The 17,691-nt window shown below is 39.7% G+C and overlaps 1 protein-coding gene and 1 pseudogene across 25 annotated transcripts in view; both read left to right on the top strand.

Annotated features, from left to right (window-relative positions):
* Nucleotides 1-17,691, top strand: part of SFI1 (SFI1 centrin binding protein) — a 105,550-nt gene that overhangs the window by 14,646 nt on the left and 73,213 nt on the right. For 13 of the 25 annotated variants that reach the window (XM_045457338.1, XM_045457340.1, XM_045457339.1 and 10 more), the window contains 2 exons: nucleotides 10,084-10,257; nucleotides 12,317-12,388. The exons of 5 other annotated variants lie outside the window; for them this stretch is intronic. In XM_045457338.1, coding sequence (XP_045313294.1) covers nucleotides 10,084-10,257; nucleotides 12,317-12,388 — 246 coding nt within the window. Of the gene's footprint in view, nucleotides 1-10,083; nucleotides 10,258-12,316; nucleotides 12,389-13,155; nucleotides 13,261-17,691 lie in introns of those variants that run through there. 7 more of the 25 variants (XM_045457344.1, XM_045457349.1, XM_045457343.1 and 4 more) reach the window with 4 other exon arrangements.
* On the top strand, nucleotides 10,374-11,122 carry LOC123588342 (annotated as a pseudogene).

Genomic DNA, 17,691 nt, shown 5'->3' with positions numbered 1-17,691 from the left:
ATTTACATCCAAATTAGTTAGCATATAGTGCAACAATGATTTCAGGAGTAGATTCCTTAGTGCCTCTTACCCATTTAGCCCATCCGCCCTCCCACACCTCCTCCTGTAACCCTCTGTTTGTTCTCCATATTTATGAGTCTCTTATGTTTTGTCCCCCTCCCTGTTTTTATATTATTTTTGTTTCCCTTCCCTTATGTTCATTTGTTGTGTCTCTTAAAGTTCTCATATGAGTGCAGTCATATGATATTTGTCTTTCTCTAATTTCCCTTAGTATAATACCCTCCAGTTCCATCCACGTAGTTGCAGATGGCAAGATTTCATTCTTTTTGATTGCTGAGTAATACTCCATTGTATATATATACCACATCTTCTTTATCCATTCATCCATCAGTGGACATTTGGGCTCTTTCCATACTTGGGCTATTGTCTGTAGTGCTGCTATAAACATGGGGGTGCATGTGTCCCTTTGAAACAGCACCCCTGTATCCCTTGGATAAATACCTAGTAGTGCAATTGCTGGGTCATAAGGTAGTTCTATTTTTAGTTTTTTGAGGAACCTCCATACTGTTTTCCACAGTGGCTGTACCAGCTTGCATTGCCACCAACAATGCAAAAGAGATCCTCTTTCTCCACATCTTCACTAACATCTGTTGTTGCCTGAGTTGTTAATGTTAGCCATTCTGACAGGTGTAAGGTCGTATCTCATTGTGGTTTTGATTTGTATTTTCCTGATGATGAGTGAAGTTGAGCGTTTTTTCATGTGTCAGTTGGCCATCTGGATGTCTTCTATGGAGAAATGTCTGTTCATGCCTTTTGCCCATTTCTTCACTGGATTATTTATTTTTTGGATGTTGAGTTTGATAAGTTCTTTATAGACTTTGGATATTAACCCTTTACCTGATATGTCATTTGCAAATATCTTCTCCCATTCTGACGGTTGCCTTTTATTTTTGCTGATTGTTTCCTTCGCTAGGCGGAAGCTTTTTATTTTGATGAGGTCCCAGTAGTTCATTTTTGCTTTTGTTTCCCTTGCCTCTGGAGACATGTTGAGTAAGAAGTTGCTGCGGCGAAGATCAAAGAGGTTTTTGCCTACTGTCCCCTCAAGGATTTTGATGGCTTCCTGTCTTACATTTAGGTCTTTCATCCATTTTGAGTTTATTTTTGTGATGGTGTAAGAAAGTGGTCCAGGTTCATTCTTCTGCATGTCGCTGTCCAGTTTCCCAGCACCACTTGCTGAAGAGACTGTCTTTATTCCATTGGATATTTTTTCATGCTTTGTCAAAGATTAGTTGGCTACACGTTTGTGGGTCCATTTCTGGGTTCTCTATTCTGTTCCATTGATCTGAGTGTCTGTTCTTGTGCCAGTACCATAGTGTCTTGATGATTACAGCTTTGTAGTATAGTTTGAAATCTGGAATTGTGGTTACCTCCTGCTTTGGTTTTCTTTTTCAAGATTGCTTTGGCTATTTGGGGTCTTTTCTGGTTTGATACAAATTTTAGGATTATTTGTCATAGCTCTGTGAAGAATGCTGGTGTTATTTTGATAGGGATTGCATTGAATATGTAGATTGCTTTGGGTAGTATTGACATTTTAACAATATTTGTTCTTCCAATCCTTGAGGATGGAATCTTTTTCCATTTTTTTGTGTCTTCTTCAATTTCTTTCATAAGCTTTCTATAGTTTTCAGCTTATAGATTTTTCACCTCTTTGGTTAGATTTATTCCTAAGTATTTTATAGTTTTGGTGCAATTGTAAATGGGATCGATTCCTTGATTTCTCTTTCTGTTGCTTCATCGTTGGTATATAGGAATGCAACCGATTTCTGTGCATTGATTTTATATCCTGTCACTTTGCTGAATTCATGAATCAGTTCTGGCAGTCTTTTGGTGGAATTTTTAGGGTTTTCCGTACAGAGTATCATGTCATCTGCAAAGAGTGAAAGTTTGACCTCCTCCTAGCCAGTTTGGATGCCTTTTATTTCTTTGTGTTGTCTGATTGCACAGGCTAAGACTTCCAATACAATGTTGAATAACAGTGGCGAGAGTGGACATCCCTGTCTTGTTCCTGACCTTAGGGGGGAAGCTCTCATTTTTCTCCATTGAGAATGATATTAGTATTGGGTTGTTCATATATGGCTTTTATGATCTCGAGGTATGATCCTTTTATCCCTACTTTCTTGAGGGTTTTTATCAAGAAAGGATGCCGTATTTTGTCAAATGCTTTCTCTGCATCTGTTTAGAGGATCATATGGCTCTTGTCCTTTCTTTTATTGATATGATGAATCACATTGTTTTGTGGATATTGAACCAACCCTGCATCCCAGGTATAAATCCCATTTGGTTGTGGTGAATAATTTTTTTAATGTGATGTTGGAGCCAGTTGGCTAATATCTTGTTGAGGGTTTTTGCCTCCATGTTCATCAGGGAAATTGGTCTATAGTTCTCCTTTTTAGTGGGGTCTCTGTCTGGTTTTGGAATCAAGGTAATGCTGGCTTCATAGAATGAGTTTGGAAGTTTTTTCCTTCCATTTCTATTTTTTGGAACAGCTTCAAGAGAATAGGTGTTAATTCTTCCTTAAATGTTTGGTAGAATTCCCCTGGAAAGTCATCTGGCCCTGGTCTCTTGTTTTTTGGGAGATTTTTTATTACTAATTCGATTTCCTTACTGATTATGGGTCTGTTCAAATTTTCTGTTTCTCCCTGTTTTAGTTTTGGTGTTGTGTATGTTTCTAGGAAGTTGTCCATTTCTTCCAGATTGCCCATTTTATTGGCATATAATTGCTCATAATATTCTCTTATTATTGTTTTTATTTCTGCTGTGTTCGTTGTGATCTCTCCTCTTTCATTCTTGATTTTATTTATTTGGGTCCTTTCCTTTTTCTTTTTGATCAGACTGGCTAGTGGTTTATCAATTTTGTTAATTCTCTTAAAGGACCAGTTTCTGGTTTCATTGATCTGTTCTATTGGTTTTTTTTGTTTGTTTATTTATTTTTTTGGTTTCGATAGCATTGACTTTTGCTCTTATCTTTATTATATCCTGTCTTCTGCTGGTTTGTGGTATGTCTATTTATTTTTGAGAGAGGGTGCATGCATGAGTGGGGGAGGAGAAGAGAGAGAGAGAGGGAGACAGAGGATCTGAAGTGGATTCTGCGCTGACAGCAGAGAGCCCCATGTGGGGCTTGAACTCACAAACCATGAGGTCATGACCTGAGCCGAAGTCAGATGTTTAACCGACTGAGTCACCCAGGTGCCCTCCTAGTATTTTTAAAAGACTGTCTGTAAGCTATTCTTGATCTTTGTAATTATATATAAGCTTCAGAATCAACTTTCAAGTCTTTTCCCCTTCACACAAAACAAAAACTGTTGGGGTTTTAATTGGGATTACTTTGAAGATATAGATCAGATTGGGAAAAATAATTGTATTTTGGTGAGTCCTAAAATTTTCCCTGTAAGAATGCTTACAACCTTAACCCCCCCCCCCCCACCTCTAGTAATCACTACACCCAACATGGGGCTTAAAATCATAACCCCAAGATCAAGAGTCATGTGCTCTACCGACTGAACCAGCCAGGTGCCCCAAATGTTTACAACTTTCGTTAGATTTACTCCTGTGCTTGGTGTTTATGGTTTGAAAACAGTATATAAATCTAAATAGTTTTATTTTTGTTAGTTTATAGAAATACACAGATTCTGAATTTCTGAATTCACATAATCTCCAAAATTTCTTTTCCCCTAAATCTCTTGGTGTTTTCTCAGCACTCTCAAAGTTATTCTGAGACATGTGTAGAGCCTTATAAAATTTGACTTGCTCAACAGGCACATTCTCTACTGAGATGGTACAAGGAATGCTTTGCCTTTTCTTTTCCTTTGTTTTTATTGAGGTATAATTGATGTCAAACATTATGTTAGTTTCAGGTATACAGCATAATGATTTCTGTGTTTGTATATATTGCAAAATGCTCACTACAGTGTCTAGTTAACATCTTTCATCATACGTAATTACAGAATTTTTTTGTGATGAGAACTTTTAAGATTTACTCTCTTAGCAACTTTCAAATATGCAATCTAGTGTTATTAACCATAGTCACCATGCTGTACATTATATCCCCATGACTTATTTATTTTATAACTAGCAGTTTGTAGCTTTTGACTCCCGGCACCTGTTTTGACCACCCACCCCACCTCTCGCAACCACCAATCTGTTCTGTGTATCTGTGAGTTTGTTATTTTGTTCTTTGTTTTGTTTTAAGATTCCACATATAAGCAAAATCATATGGCATTTGTCTTTCTCTGTGTGACTTGTTTCACTTAGCACAATGCCCTCAAGGCCACTGATATTGCAAACGGCAGGATTCCATTCTTTTTTATGACTGAAGAATATTCTATTGTATATATTATTACCACAATTTCTTTGGTCATTTACCTGCCAGTGGACACAAGTTATTTCTGTCTTATTCCTTTATAATATATGCTATATATATATACATATGTATATGCTATAGTGAACATGGAGTTGTGTATATCTTTTAATTTTTTTTTTTTTTTAACGTTTATTTATTTTTGAGACAGAGAGAGACAGAGCATGAACAGGGGAGGGTCAGAGAGAGAGGGAGACACAGGATCTGAAACAGGCTCCAGGCTCTGAGCGGTCAGCACAGAGCCTGACGCGGGGCTCGAACTCACGGACCGCGAGATCATGACCTGAGCCGAAGTCAGACGCTTAACCAACTGAGCCACCCAGGCGCCCCGTGTGTATATCTTTTAGAGTTACTTCAGATAAATCCTCAGAAGTGGAATTGCTAGATCATATGGTAGGTCTATTTTTAATTTTTCTTTTACCTTATAATCAATTTATTAAAAAGGTTGATTTAAGCATCTGTAATGGTGATGTCAACCTCAATTCCTGGCTCAATACTGATGGAAGTAATCTGTTTAAAAATCTCAGAAGGATTGTGCAAATCAGTGAGTCGCTTATGGATCCTCATATGAAAACGATCTCAAGTCTTAGAACCGTCACCACAAGGAGTTTCTCTTGTAATGATTCTGAGAGTCTTGGTAGGCATCCAAACTGGTCCTTTCACTTTTCTTTTGTGCCTCTGATCAAGTCAGCACATACCTTCTCCAAAGATTTTACATTGTGGCTGGTTATAGTAATTCTAATTTGGAGAATTGCCACCTCTTGTTCCATGGGTGTCTTCCTGGTGTCTTTAGAAGCCATGGCTGCATCATGGCTTCCTGAACAACTTGTTCCTCAATAAGACAAACAGCGATGAGTCAGGAGCAGTCTATCTTAAATTTTTTGAGGAACTTCCATATTGTGTTCCGCAGTGGCTCCTGGAGTTTGCATTTCCACCAATAGTGTACAAGGGTGTTGTTTTCTCCACATCCTCACCAACGGTTATTATTTCTTATATTTTTGATACAGCTGTCTCACAAGTGTGAGGTGGTATCTCATTGTGGGTTTTTAAAAAGTTTATTTATTTAGAGAGAGAGAGAGAAAGTGTGCACGAGTGCAAGGGAAGGGCAAAAGAGAGGGAGAGTCCTAAGAAGGCTCTGCACTGAGAGCAGGCTCTGCACTCAGTGCAGAGCCCAATGTGGGTCTCAGTTTCACAACTATGAGATCATGAGCTGAGATGAAACTGAGAGTCAATCACTTAACATACTGAGCCACCCAGGCACCACTCATTGTGGTTTTGATGTGCATTACCCTGATGATTAGGTATGTTGAGCATCTTTTCATGTACCTGTCCACCATTTGTATGTCTTCTTTGGACACATGTCTATTGAGATTCTCTGCCTGTTGTAAACTATGAGTCTGGAGTTCTCTCTTGTCCAGCAAGAGAGTGGATGCAGAATTGAATAAGAGAAAGGCTAATGTCTGAGAGGAGACAAGAGCCCCGAATGGGATTTTGTCTCTGTATTTATTGAGCTCTCATGATCTTACACATGTGGTGACGTGAAGAAAATAGGTAGTAATCATTAACTTGTGTGTGTAAAAAGCAAGGCCTGGGTGGCAAGTGGCATTTGTGATCAGAGCACAATAGTGTATTGGTGCCAGATGGAAAGTAGTTTACTATAACGAGTTACTTGTGATCCCATTGTAATATCATGCTAACTAACCTTGGGCACTTTCACCCTGTGGTGGCGACTTTCAGCCTTAAGCTTTTTTAACTCATTTATGTAAGTATAAGGAATTCTTGAACCTGTTTCCCCACATCTGCCCATTTGTAAATTGGATTGTTTTGTTTTTTTATTTTTATTTTTTGCTGTTGAGTTGTAGGAGTTCTTTATATACTTTGGGTATTAACCCCTTATCAGACATATGATTTGCAAATATTTTTTTTCATTCAGTAGATTGTTTTTGCATTTTGATTATTTCAGTTGCTGTGCAGAAGGTTTTTAGTTTGATGTAGTCCCATGTGTTGATTTTTGCTTTTGTTGCTTTTGCTTTTGGTGTCAAATCCAAAAAAATCAGTACTGAGACCAGTGTCAAGGAGCTTACCATTTATGTTTTCTTCTAGGAGTTTTATAGTTCCATGTCTTATGTTCACGTCTTTAATTCATTTTGAGTAAATTTTTGTGTATGGTGTAAGATAGTAGTCCAGCTTTATTCTTTTGCATGTAGCTGTCCAGTTTTCCCAACATCATTTATTAAAGAAACTTTCCTCCACTGTATATATTCTTGGTTCCTTTGTCATAAATTAATTGACTATATATGCATGAGTTTATTTCTGGGCTCTCTATTCTGTTTCATTGTTCTGTATGTCTGTTTTTATGCCAATGCCATACTGTTTTGATAACTATAGGTTTGTAATATAGTTTGAAATCAGGGACCAGGGGGCCTCCAGCTTTGTTCTTTTTTCTCAGGATTGCTTTGACTACAAGGTCTTTCTTGGTTCCATACACATTTTAGGATTATTTGTTCTATTTCTGTGAAAAATGCCACTGGAATTTTCATAAGGATTGCGTTGAATCTGTAGATGGCTTTGGGTAGTAAAGATATTTTAACAATATTGATTCTTCTGACCCATGTCACAGAGCATTTGAGGTGACTTGATAGAATACTGCAAGTAACAAGAATCGACTGTATATACATTTTTGATATTGACTTTGTATCAAATAGTCTTGATAGATTCTTATAAATTTTAGTAATATACCTGTAGGTTTTTTGGGGTTTTCTACATGCATAATCATGTCATATGCAAAATGACACTCTATTGCCCCCTCTCTAATCTTTATGACTATAGTTTCTCTTTTGTGCCTTAGTCTACCAGCCAGGACCTCCAGTACAATGTTGTACAGAAATGGTATTGGTCTTACTTGTCATATTCATAATCTCCAGGGGAAAGCTGTCAATGTTTCACCTTAAGTATGGTATCTGCATAAGTTTTTCTTAGATAGCCCTTAGTAGATTAAGGCTAGTGTAAGATTTTTGTCATGAATGGATATTGAAAATTTTTTAGTCAACTCTGTTTTCTGCATCTATTGAAATGACTATATGATTGTCTTTTCTTTTTTAAATCTTTATTTAATGTTTATTTAATGTTTATTTTGAGAGGGAGAGTATGTGTGCAAGCAGTGGAGGGGCAGAGAGAGAGGGAGATCCCAAACAGGCTATGTGCTGTCACCAAAGAGACTGACACAGGACTCAAACTCATGAACCATGAGCCATGAGATCATGACCTGAGCTGAAACCAAGAGATGGATGCTTAACCAACTGAGCCACCCTATATGACTGTCCCCTATATGATTATCTTAATGGTTGATTTTTCTTTTCTTTTCTTTTTTTTAAGGTTTTATTTTTAAGCAGTCTCCACACCCAGTGTGGGGCTTGACCTCACAACCCTGAGAGCAAGAGTTGCACTCTCCACCCACTGAGCCAGCCAGGCTCCCCTTCATGGCTGAATTTTCTAATATTAATTAACCTTCTCTCTTTCTGGAATTAATCCTCTCTCATATTATATTATCCTTTTTCTATGTTGCTGACTTAAGTTGGCTGCTATTTTGTTTAGATTTTTATGTATATATTCATTAATGAGATTGATATAAATTTTTCTTTATTCAAATGTCCTTGTTAGGTTTTGTGTTAAGGTTATGGCTAGTCTCCTAAAACCACCTAATTTTATATAGATTTTGGGTGGGTAGTGTTCCTTTTTTTTCATTTTTTTTTTTTCATTTTTTTTCAACGTTTATTTATTTTTGGGACAGAGAGAGACAGAGCATGAACGGGGGAGGGGCAGAGAGAGAGGGAGACACAGAATCGGAAACAGGCTCCAGGCTCTGAGCCATCAGCCCAGAGCCCGACGCGGGGCTCGAACTCACGGACTGGGAGATCGTGACCTGGCTGAAGTCGGACGCTTAACCGACTGCGCCACCCAGGCGCCCCTAGTGTTCCTTTTTTAAAAAAGAGTTCTCAGAGTAGTTTATATGAGATTGGCGTGAATTTTTCCTTAAATTTTGACAACAAATCATGTAGGCCTAGAGTTTTCTTTGTGGGAAGGTTTTTATTACTGTTTATTGTTGCTAATGGTTATTGGACTGTTCATATTTTATACTTCTTGTGTGGTTTTGATAACTTTTTTTTTTTTTAGCTGTCTATCCATTTTACCTGCATCTTCATATTATTTGTATCAAGTTGTTTACAAGTATATTCTTAGGATCTGTAATGATGTTTCCTTTTTCCCCCTAATATTGATTTATTTGGCTTTTTCTCTCTCTTCTTGACCAGTTTAATTGACTATTTGTCAATTTTATTAGTGTTTTTAAAGAACTAACTTTTCTTTTTGACCTTCTCTATTTTTGTTTTCTATCTATGCAAAAAAGAATTAACATTGCAGGCTGGAGACTGCTATTCTTAGAAAGTCCTGCTTGCAGGGGTACCTGGGTGGCTCAGTCAGTTAAGCGTCTGACTCTTGATCTCAGCTCGGGTCATGATCTCAGGATTGTGAGTTCAAGTCCTATATTAAAAAAAAACATAAGATAAAAGAGGGGAGCCTGGGTGACTCAGTCAGTTGAGGATCTGACTTCTCTTCGGGTTATGATCTTGCGGTTCAGGAGTTTAAGTCTCACATCAGGCTCCCTGCTGTCAGTGTGGAGCCCACTTCAGATCCACTGTCTCCCTCTCTCTGTGCTCTTTCTCTCTCCAAACAATATAAATATTTAAAAAAAAAAGAAAAGAGAAAAGAATGTCCTGCTTACAAGGTTGGCCCCTGACATGTCTAGAAACTTAGATTTGAAGAGGATTCTCACCAATCCCCAACTGATAAGGATAGTTAACTGTGCCTGAACTGTTTGTGCAAACAATGTGGTATATGCTGAATACCTGCTCTCCTTCTAGGAGTCTAGAATTTTGGTATGTGATTGGTAGAGGGTGCCTGTAGGACCAGCACCCAGTAAAAACTTAGGGCATTGAGTCTCTAAAAAGCTTCCCTGATAGACAATACTTCACACATGTTCACACAATTCGATGCTGGGGGAATTAAGGATATCCTATGTGACTACCCTGGCAGAGGACTCTTGGAAGCATGCATTTGATTTCTAGCAGCCTTTGCCCCATTCCCCTTTTCTCTTTTCTAATTTTGCTTTGTGTCCTCTTGCTGTAATAAATCATAGCTATGAGTATAACTATATGCAAGTACCGAGTCCTTTTTTTTTTAATGTTTGTTAATTTTTGAAGGAGAGAGACAGAGCGTGATGGGGGGAAGCCAGAGAGAGAGAGAGGGAGACAGAATCCAAAGTAAGCTCCAGGCTCTGAGCTGTCAGCACAGAGCCCAATGCGGGGCTCGAATTCACAAACTGAGAGATCATGACCGAAGTCGGACGCTTAACTGACTGAGCCACTCAGGTTCCCCCTCTGAGTCCTTCTTTCTAATCATCACTGAACCTAGGGTAGCCTTGGGGATGTTTGACACACCATTGTGAATGGCAGGTATTTCTATCTGAGACTAGGCTACTTATTGTCCATATTTATCAGTCTGTCTCATTGAGCTTATCTATTTAATTTCACTTGTGCATTAAAAGAGATTTGCATCACATACAGAGATAATTTGATTCTCCCTTTTCCCCGTTACTCCTCAAATTTAAGGTCTTTTAGGGATGGTGCAGTTAAGAAACCTTATCCTCCAAAGATACTGGCCAACAAGAAGTCGTCTGCCTTCTCTGGGATCCAGAGAGAGCTACCTAGTGCTGGTCATCCAGTGCAGTATCATGCCTCACATGGTTGGACCCGAAGGAACCAGTTACGAGAATTGCGCATCAGGTGAGCTTGCTGAGTGGTCATCTGCCTGCAATGATGTTTCCATTGTTCTCCCTTCTTGGTTAAAATGAGGGAATGATTCTTCTTTTCATATCTCAGTTATTTAGGTGGGGACTTTGATGCCTGCTGTTTGTGGCAGAATGTTCAGAAGAAAAGGACATTTAGGAATCTGCAGACTTAAAATCTGTCATTCTGTGTTTTCATTCACATTCTCTAGTTGGGCCCCACAATGTGTTAAGCTATAAGGAGTCTCCAGAAAAAGTCTAAACATAGTCTGAGAGAAATTAGTGTTTTCCACTACTCTTGATTAGGTCTACCAAAGGCATTCATTTATTCATTTAACAAAAATTTATCAGGCCTTCTCTTCCTTGGCGCTGCCTGTGACAGCCATTTCCTGTTGGCATCATAGCTGCCCTCGGACCTCTGGTGAAGCCCAAGGTCATTAAAAAGAGGACCAAGAAGTTTTATTTGGCACCAGTTAGACCAGTATGTCAAAATTAAGTGCAACTGGCAGAAACCTAGAGTCATTGACAATAGAGTGTGCAGGAGATTCAAGGGCCAGATCTTGATGCCCAGAATTGGTTACAAAAGCAACAAGAAAACAAAGCACATGCTGCCCAGTGGCTCCCAGAAGTTCCTAATCCACAGTGTCAAGGAGCTTGAAGTGCTGCTGATGTACAGTAAATCTTACTGTGCAGAAATTGCTCACAGTGTCTTCTCCAAGAACTGCAAAGCCGTTGTGGAAAGAGCAGCCCAGCTGGCCCTCAGAGTCACCAATCCCAATGCCAGGCTGCACGGCGAAAAAAATGAATAGACAACTTATGTGCACATCATATTTGGGCTAATAAAACCATAAAACTACAAAAAAGATTTGTCAGGTACCTATTTAGCCAGGTGGTGGGCTAGATGCTGAGCATACAAGATGAATAAGACATTCCTGGTCCATGACCTCATGAAAGCTTAAAATCATGTGGGCTACCGCGTCAGGCTCTGGGCTGTTGGCTCAGAGCCTGGAGCCTGTTTCCGATTCTGTGTCTCCCTCTCTCTCTGCCCCTACCCCGTTCATGCTCTGTCTCTCTCTGTCCCAAAAATAAATAAACATTGAAAAAAAAAAATTAAAAAAAAAAAAATCATGTGGGCTTGACAGACTGTTAAACAAGTCACAACAAAGCATGATAAGTGCCATAAGAGGATGTGGCACTGTGGGCCACGTGGTTATAACAGTTCCACTGGTGTAGCCAGCAGGAACTTCCCAGAGGAAGTGGGGTTTAAGTCAAGTCCTAAAGGATAATGTAAGAATAAGCTGGATAAAGGGAGGAAGGAAAAAGAGTGTTCCAAGCCAAACCTGAAGACTAACTGGCCAAGACAAGCCAACTTTTTTTGTGTATACCAGGCACTGTGCTGGGTACTTGGGATGCTATAAGACATGGTCCCTGCTCTCAGGGGCTCACAGTCCAGAGCCAACAACAGGCACCCTGTGAGCCCATTACTGTGATTTGGTGTCATAACTTTACATTATACTAAGGGTTGAAACAGAGTTTTGAGGGTGTAAAGCTATTCACTATGTTTGGTTTGGGGAAGGTCCAGGAAGGCTTCACATAGGAGCAAGCATTGAAGATGAGCCTTGATAGGTAAGTGGGCATTTGCTAGGTATTTTAGGCAATAAGAAGAACACGAATAAAAGTATTATCATGTACTTCCTTTTCCTCAACTCTGAAGTTTCATTGACAAAATACTTTGTATTGAAAATATTTTTTGAAAATAATCTGCTTGGGGTGCCTGGCTGGCTCAGTAGTTAGAGCATGCAACTCTTGATCTCAGCGTTGTGAATTCGAGCCCCACAGTGGAGGGAGAGACTACTTAAAAAAACTGCTTGATCTTGGTTTTATAAGTCTGTCCCATCCTATGCTCTATTTGCTACAAGATCAGCTATGATTCACCTTTTGACTCATGCTAGCATCTCTCCCCCTGGGACCTTAGTTTCCTTCTGCTTTCCAGAAAGTTGATAACATAAGTCAAATGGAGTTTTAAAATGTGTATATCCTTTCTTTGCTTCTTTCAGATGCGTGGCCAGAAAGTTCTTATATTTGTGGATTCGAGTAACTTTTGGAAGAGTATTTCCCTCTAAAGCCAGGTAGTATTAGCTCAGAACACCAAACTTCTCTGAGTTTGTTCTAGGTTTTATTTTATATTAAGCTCATGTGTAACCTTTGTTATGGCATATGTTACATTCTTCTCCTGCTGCCCTCCAGTGTCCAGCAGGCATCTGATATAATGGTGACCTAGCAGAGAGTAGTTTGAATGCATGTGTGAAGCAATCGGAAATAAACCAAGATAGCTAAGACCCTCTGTGAAAAGGTATTCTGAGTATTTGCCCAGAAATAAGCAAGTTCCTTCAGGACACTATTGAGACTGACCACATTGACATGATCTAGGACAGGACCTGGGGGAAAAGTTGCATTGGCAAGGGGAGTGAAATTTTAGTCAAGAGAATGTCTCTGTGCTGCACCTTCCCTCTGTATGGGCCACTGCCCCCTGCTATAGGTTTTGGTTAAAATTGCTTTAACTGCAGTACCCAGAATGGATTGCTAGGGGGAGCCACCAGCATCAGGGACACATGCAAGAGGTAGTGGGGTTGGAGAGAAGGGGCCAGTGTATGGTATATTTCAGAGGAAGAATTGGCAGCCGTTGAGATGTAAGCATTTTTTAAAAAAAAACTGGAATGTTGTGGGTTCTTAACCTCTCTATTATTCCCTTATTACAACCTTTCGTTTCATTTTTCTGACATTGTCACTTTACTAATATGAAACGTCATCCAAATTTTTTGATTCAAACTCCTTTAAGCAAATTTGGCCTGTGGGTGTTCTCTGAAATCTTTTTTTTTTTTTTTCACTTTTTTTATTTCACTTCCATTTTTGAAGGATATTTCACTCCATAGAGAAATCTAGGTTGCCAGTTTTCCCTCCAGCATTTTGAAGATATTTCATTGTCTTATGGCTTCCATTTGTAAGTTGTTAGTCTAATTATTGCTGTTTTGAAGATTCATTATCTTATTTTTCAAAGTTTTAATATGATATGCTTATGTAGGGATTCATTTTCTTAAAGTCTTAGCTCATGCTGACATAATAGGTCACAGGGTTTTGGTTTTTTGCTTTGCTTTATGTACACATCTTCCTGGCATACTTTCTTTGTCCAAAGTCATGTTATTCTCCTTTTCCTTTCTCTTACAATCACTTGCATGAGATTTGACCTCAGATACTTTGTTGTTCTTTTTATTTTTCTTATTTTTTAATGTTTATTTTTGAGACCAAGAGAGTGAGAGAGAGCGAGAGAGAGAGAGAGAGAGAGAGCATGAGAGTGGGAGAGGGCCAGAAAGGGGAGACAGAGAATCAGAAGCAGGCTCAGCACAATGAGTGCAGAGCCTGGTGCAGGGCTTGAAACCAAGAGTCGGACGCTTAACTGACTGAGCCACCCAGGAGCCCTTGTTGCTTTTTTTATTAAAAAAAATTTTTTTTTAACGTTTATTTATTTTTGAGACACAGAGAGACAGAGCATTAATGGGGGAGGGTCAGAGAGAGGGAGACACAGAATCTGAAACAGGCTCCAGGCTCTGAGCTGTCAGCACAGAGCCCGATGCGGGGCTCGAACTCACGGACCGCAAGATCATGACCTGAGCCGAAGTCGGCCGCTTAACCGACTGAGCCACCCAGGCGCCCCCCCCCCCCCCCCCCGTTGCTTTTTATGTGGAATTAATCTCTCTGAACTTTTAGAGCGAGGCAAGGTCAGTTAACTTCCCTGATTTCTTTTTTTTTTTCAACGTTTATTTATTTTTTTTTGGGACAGAGAGACACAGAGCATGAATGGGGGACGGGCAGAGAGAGAGGGAGACACAGAATCGGAAACAGGCTACAGGCTCCGAGCCATCAGCCCAGAGCCTGACGCGGGGCTCGAACTCACGGACCGCGAGATCGTGACCTGGCTGAAGTCGGACGCTTAACCGACTGCGCCACCCAGGCGCCCCTAACTTCCCTGATTTCACAGAGCTGTCTCATTTGTAGTATTAAAAAAAATCATGCTGTCTTGCTCTATAGGATATCCTGGTTCTGTTCTCCTAAAATACTTGGTCTGATCCTCTCTTTCCTCTTCTCGATTGTCCCTCTCCTCAATTTCTATTCTACTCCCCGCAGCTTTTTCTCAGTATGAAGCTCTGTCCTAAAAGGGAGCCTGGCATGTTGGGTCTGAGACTATAGGCACTGGACTGCTCCAGCTGTTTCGGTTCTTTCTACATGAGCCGTGGTAACTGAGGGGACAGAGTTCCTCTCAGGTTCAGCTGCTCGTCTCAAATTGGGCCTCTGCACTTTGCAGTGACTGCTTATTGGTGTTTGGAGGTTTTCCCATTCTCCAGCTCCTTAGGTGCCACCCTCATTGTTCTTTCTTCCTCCTGTAGAAATATTAATACTATGCAGGTCTTTTGACTGTGGATGGTGTGTCCCTGTCTGCTTGCATTTTGGATTTATGGCGATACCTTGTCACCTGGTTTTGTTGTAACTGATACATGAATTTTTGGTTTTGCTACGTGGTTGCCATGTGTGTTTTACAGGGATTCAGAGACAGGAAAACTATGTTGCGCCCTCTACTATCTTCACCAAATTCTTTTCCTACGTAATTTTACTTTACTTAATATTTGACCCATATTTAACTGGAAACCTTTTTTTTCAAGTAATACTCATTTATATTCCAAATACTTGGGAAATGCTGATGATATCAGTTAGAAATGCATTTAGGGCACCTGGGTGGCTCAGTCTGTTAAACATCGGACTTCGGCTCAGGTCATGATCTCGCAGGTTGAGAATTTGATCCTGGAGTTGGGCTCTGTGCTGACAGCTAAGAGCGTGGACCCTACTTCAGATTCTGTGTCTCCCTCTCTCTCTGCCGCTCCCTCTACTCACACTGTCTCTCCCTCTCTCTCTCAAAAAAATAAACATTAAAAAAAAGAAATGTATTTGATTCTAAATAAGAGAAACTCTGGCAATAGCTTTAACAAATTGGGATTTGCTTTTTCTCATAAGCAGTCTGGAGGATGGTGTTGGTTTAGCTGTTCAGTGATGCCATCAGAGACTCAGGCTTTTAGTACCTTTCAAGTTCACCATTCTTAATATATTGCCCCTTTGTTCTCAGAGATGACACTGCATAGTTGCAAAATGAGTGTTCTATTTTACACAGGAAGGAGTAAGGGAAGGGTGGTGTCAGCTAGATCTGTCTCTTACGCAGGAAAACGAAACTTTCCTGTAAGCCCTCAGCTGCATTCTGCTTCTGCCTCATTGGCCAGCAAAAAAGCTGGCTACCTTTTGCTGCAAAGCAGGCTGGGAAAGAAACCTTTCCAGCCTCTGCAGTTGGATGCCTGTGAGGAAGCAAAGGCTTGACTCTGGATGTTGGGTTAGCCAGTGACAGATGTTGGCCATACTGCTTTGAAATGATCACATTATTATACTCTTTACTTTCTTTGCTCTTGAATAGTAAGGGTATGGAGGAAAGAATACTGGACTGGAATTGGGGAGACCCAAGTTTTGGTCCTAGCCCAGATCCTAGGTAATTGTTTGGTCTAGGATAAGTTATGGCTCTGGGCCTTCTCAAATTGTAAAAAGAGAGAGTGAGAATGCTATTTGTTGTCTAAGCATCTATCAGAGTTAGTATTCTGATACTGTGTTTCCATTGACTTAGAAATTTGTGATGTTTTGTTTTTTTTTTTTTTTTTTTCAAGTTGTAATCTCTCTTTAAATCAAGTGGGTTGTTATTTGGGGGAAAATTTTACATACTGATCTTTGCTTTTTTTGTTATTGTTTTGGTCTTTTTCCAAACAAGAAAAATTTTACATACTGATCTTTACTTTTTTGTTATTTATTCCTCACTTTTAGGAATATTAGAGAATTATTTCATACCAGAAAATGCAGAATAATGCCTTTATATTCTTGGAAATTTTTTTAACTTTTATAAACTGGCATTGTTTTATCATTAATAAACTGAATCAAAATAATCATTGAATTAGTAGGGTGAAAATAATGCAGTATATGTCCATTTATAAGGTAGTCATAAATATGAGGTAGTTAGCTATTTTTCTGAAGAGGAGATCTAAATAAAAAATTTTGGCTAACTTGGGAAGTAGATAAAATGCTCTTGTCTATTTATAGTATTTATTTATTTTCTAAGTTTATTTATTTATTTTGAGAGAGAACAAGTGGGTGAGGAGCAGAGAGAGAGGGAGAGAGAGAGAATCTCAAGCAGGCACTGCAGTGTCAGTGCAGAGCCCAACACAGGGCTTGAAGTCACAAACTGTGAGATCATGACCTGAGCCAAAACCGAGTTGGACACTTAACCAACTGAGCCACCCCTGCGCCCCTATAGTATTTATTTATTTTTATTTACAATATTTAATTCATCAATATTTCTTTCTCATTCTTAGCTAATGGCCTTGCTTCCTATTTTCTTGATAGAAACAACAGAAGAGACTTGCACAAGCTCCCTCCACCACATCCACCCACTCACTGCGAGCATCTATCACCATGCAACTTGCTTTCCCTACTGTTAGGCCAGTGACCCGTCCTTGCTCTCATCTGCGGCAAAATTTTTGGCTTCTGCATTTGGTTGCCTTTGTGCCTACTCAAGGCCATCACCGTAGCAATTTTTTTTTCTCTTTTCTGCATTATCAATGTTTTGCTCTCTACTGGATCATTTGCACCAGCATATAATACCCTTTATTTCTCTTATCCTGAAAAAAAATAAAATCTCTTTGGCTGTAGGTCCTCCTGCAGCTAGCACTCTGTATCTTTGCTCCCCTTTACATCAACTCCCCTGGCCAGACTCGGTGTGTCCAACATGTCTTGTAATCTACCCTTAAATCTATCCCACTAGGCTTTAGATTCTACTCCTCCACCAAAACTGTATTTGTTAAGGTCATTGCATTTGCCAAAATTAGTGGTAAATTCTGAAACTTCCTCTTACTTGGCCTACCAGGAAGCAAGACAGTCTGTCATTCCCTTCTCTGAGAAGCCCTTTCTTCTTGCACCTTCCAGGTTACCATCCTCTCATGGTTTCCCTTTTCCCTCTTTGACTGCTCCATCTTTCTTTTGTGGATTCCTCCTCACCTAAATACCCAGTGCCACATCTTTGTGCTGCTTCTGTGTACCTCACAATCATGATAATCTCATCAACTCTCAGGATGATTCCCAAATATATACACCCCGCCCAGACCTCTCTCTTGTCCAGATGCTATGTATGTGACAATTCCACTGTGTGTCTAATAGATGTCACAACTTAACTATGTCCAAACCTGCAATCTAGAGCATCCCCACAAACCTCTCTGCTGAGCCTTCTCCCTCTCCGTTAATGGAAACTCCCATATTTCCAGGGACTTGGGTCAGAAACCCGGGAGTCACCTTT

This window comes from Leopardus geoffroyi, chromosome D3, assembly GCF_018350155.1.
Source record: "Leopardus geoffroyi isolate Oge1 chromosome D3, O.geoffroyi_Oge1_pat1.0, whole genome shotgun sequence".
In the NCBI taxonomy this organism is placed as follows: domain Eukaryota; kingdom Metazoa; phylum Chordata; class Mammalia; order Carnivora; family Felidae; genus Leopardus; species Leopardus geoffroyi.
This window is presented reverse-complemented; position numbering and strand designations above follow the sequence as displayed.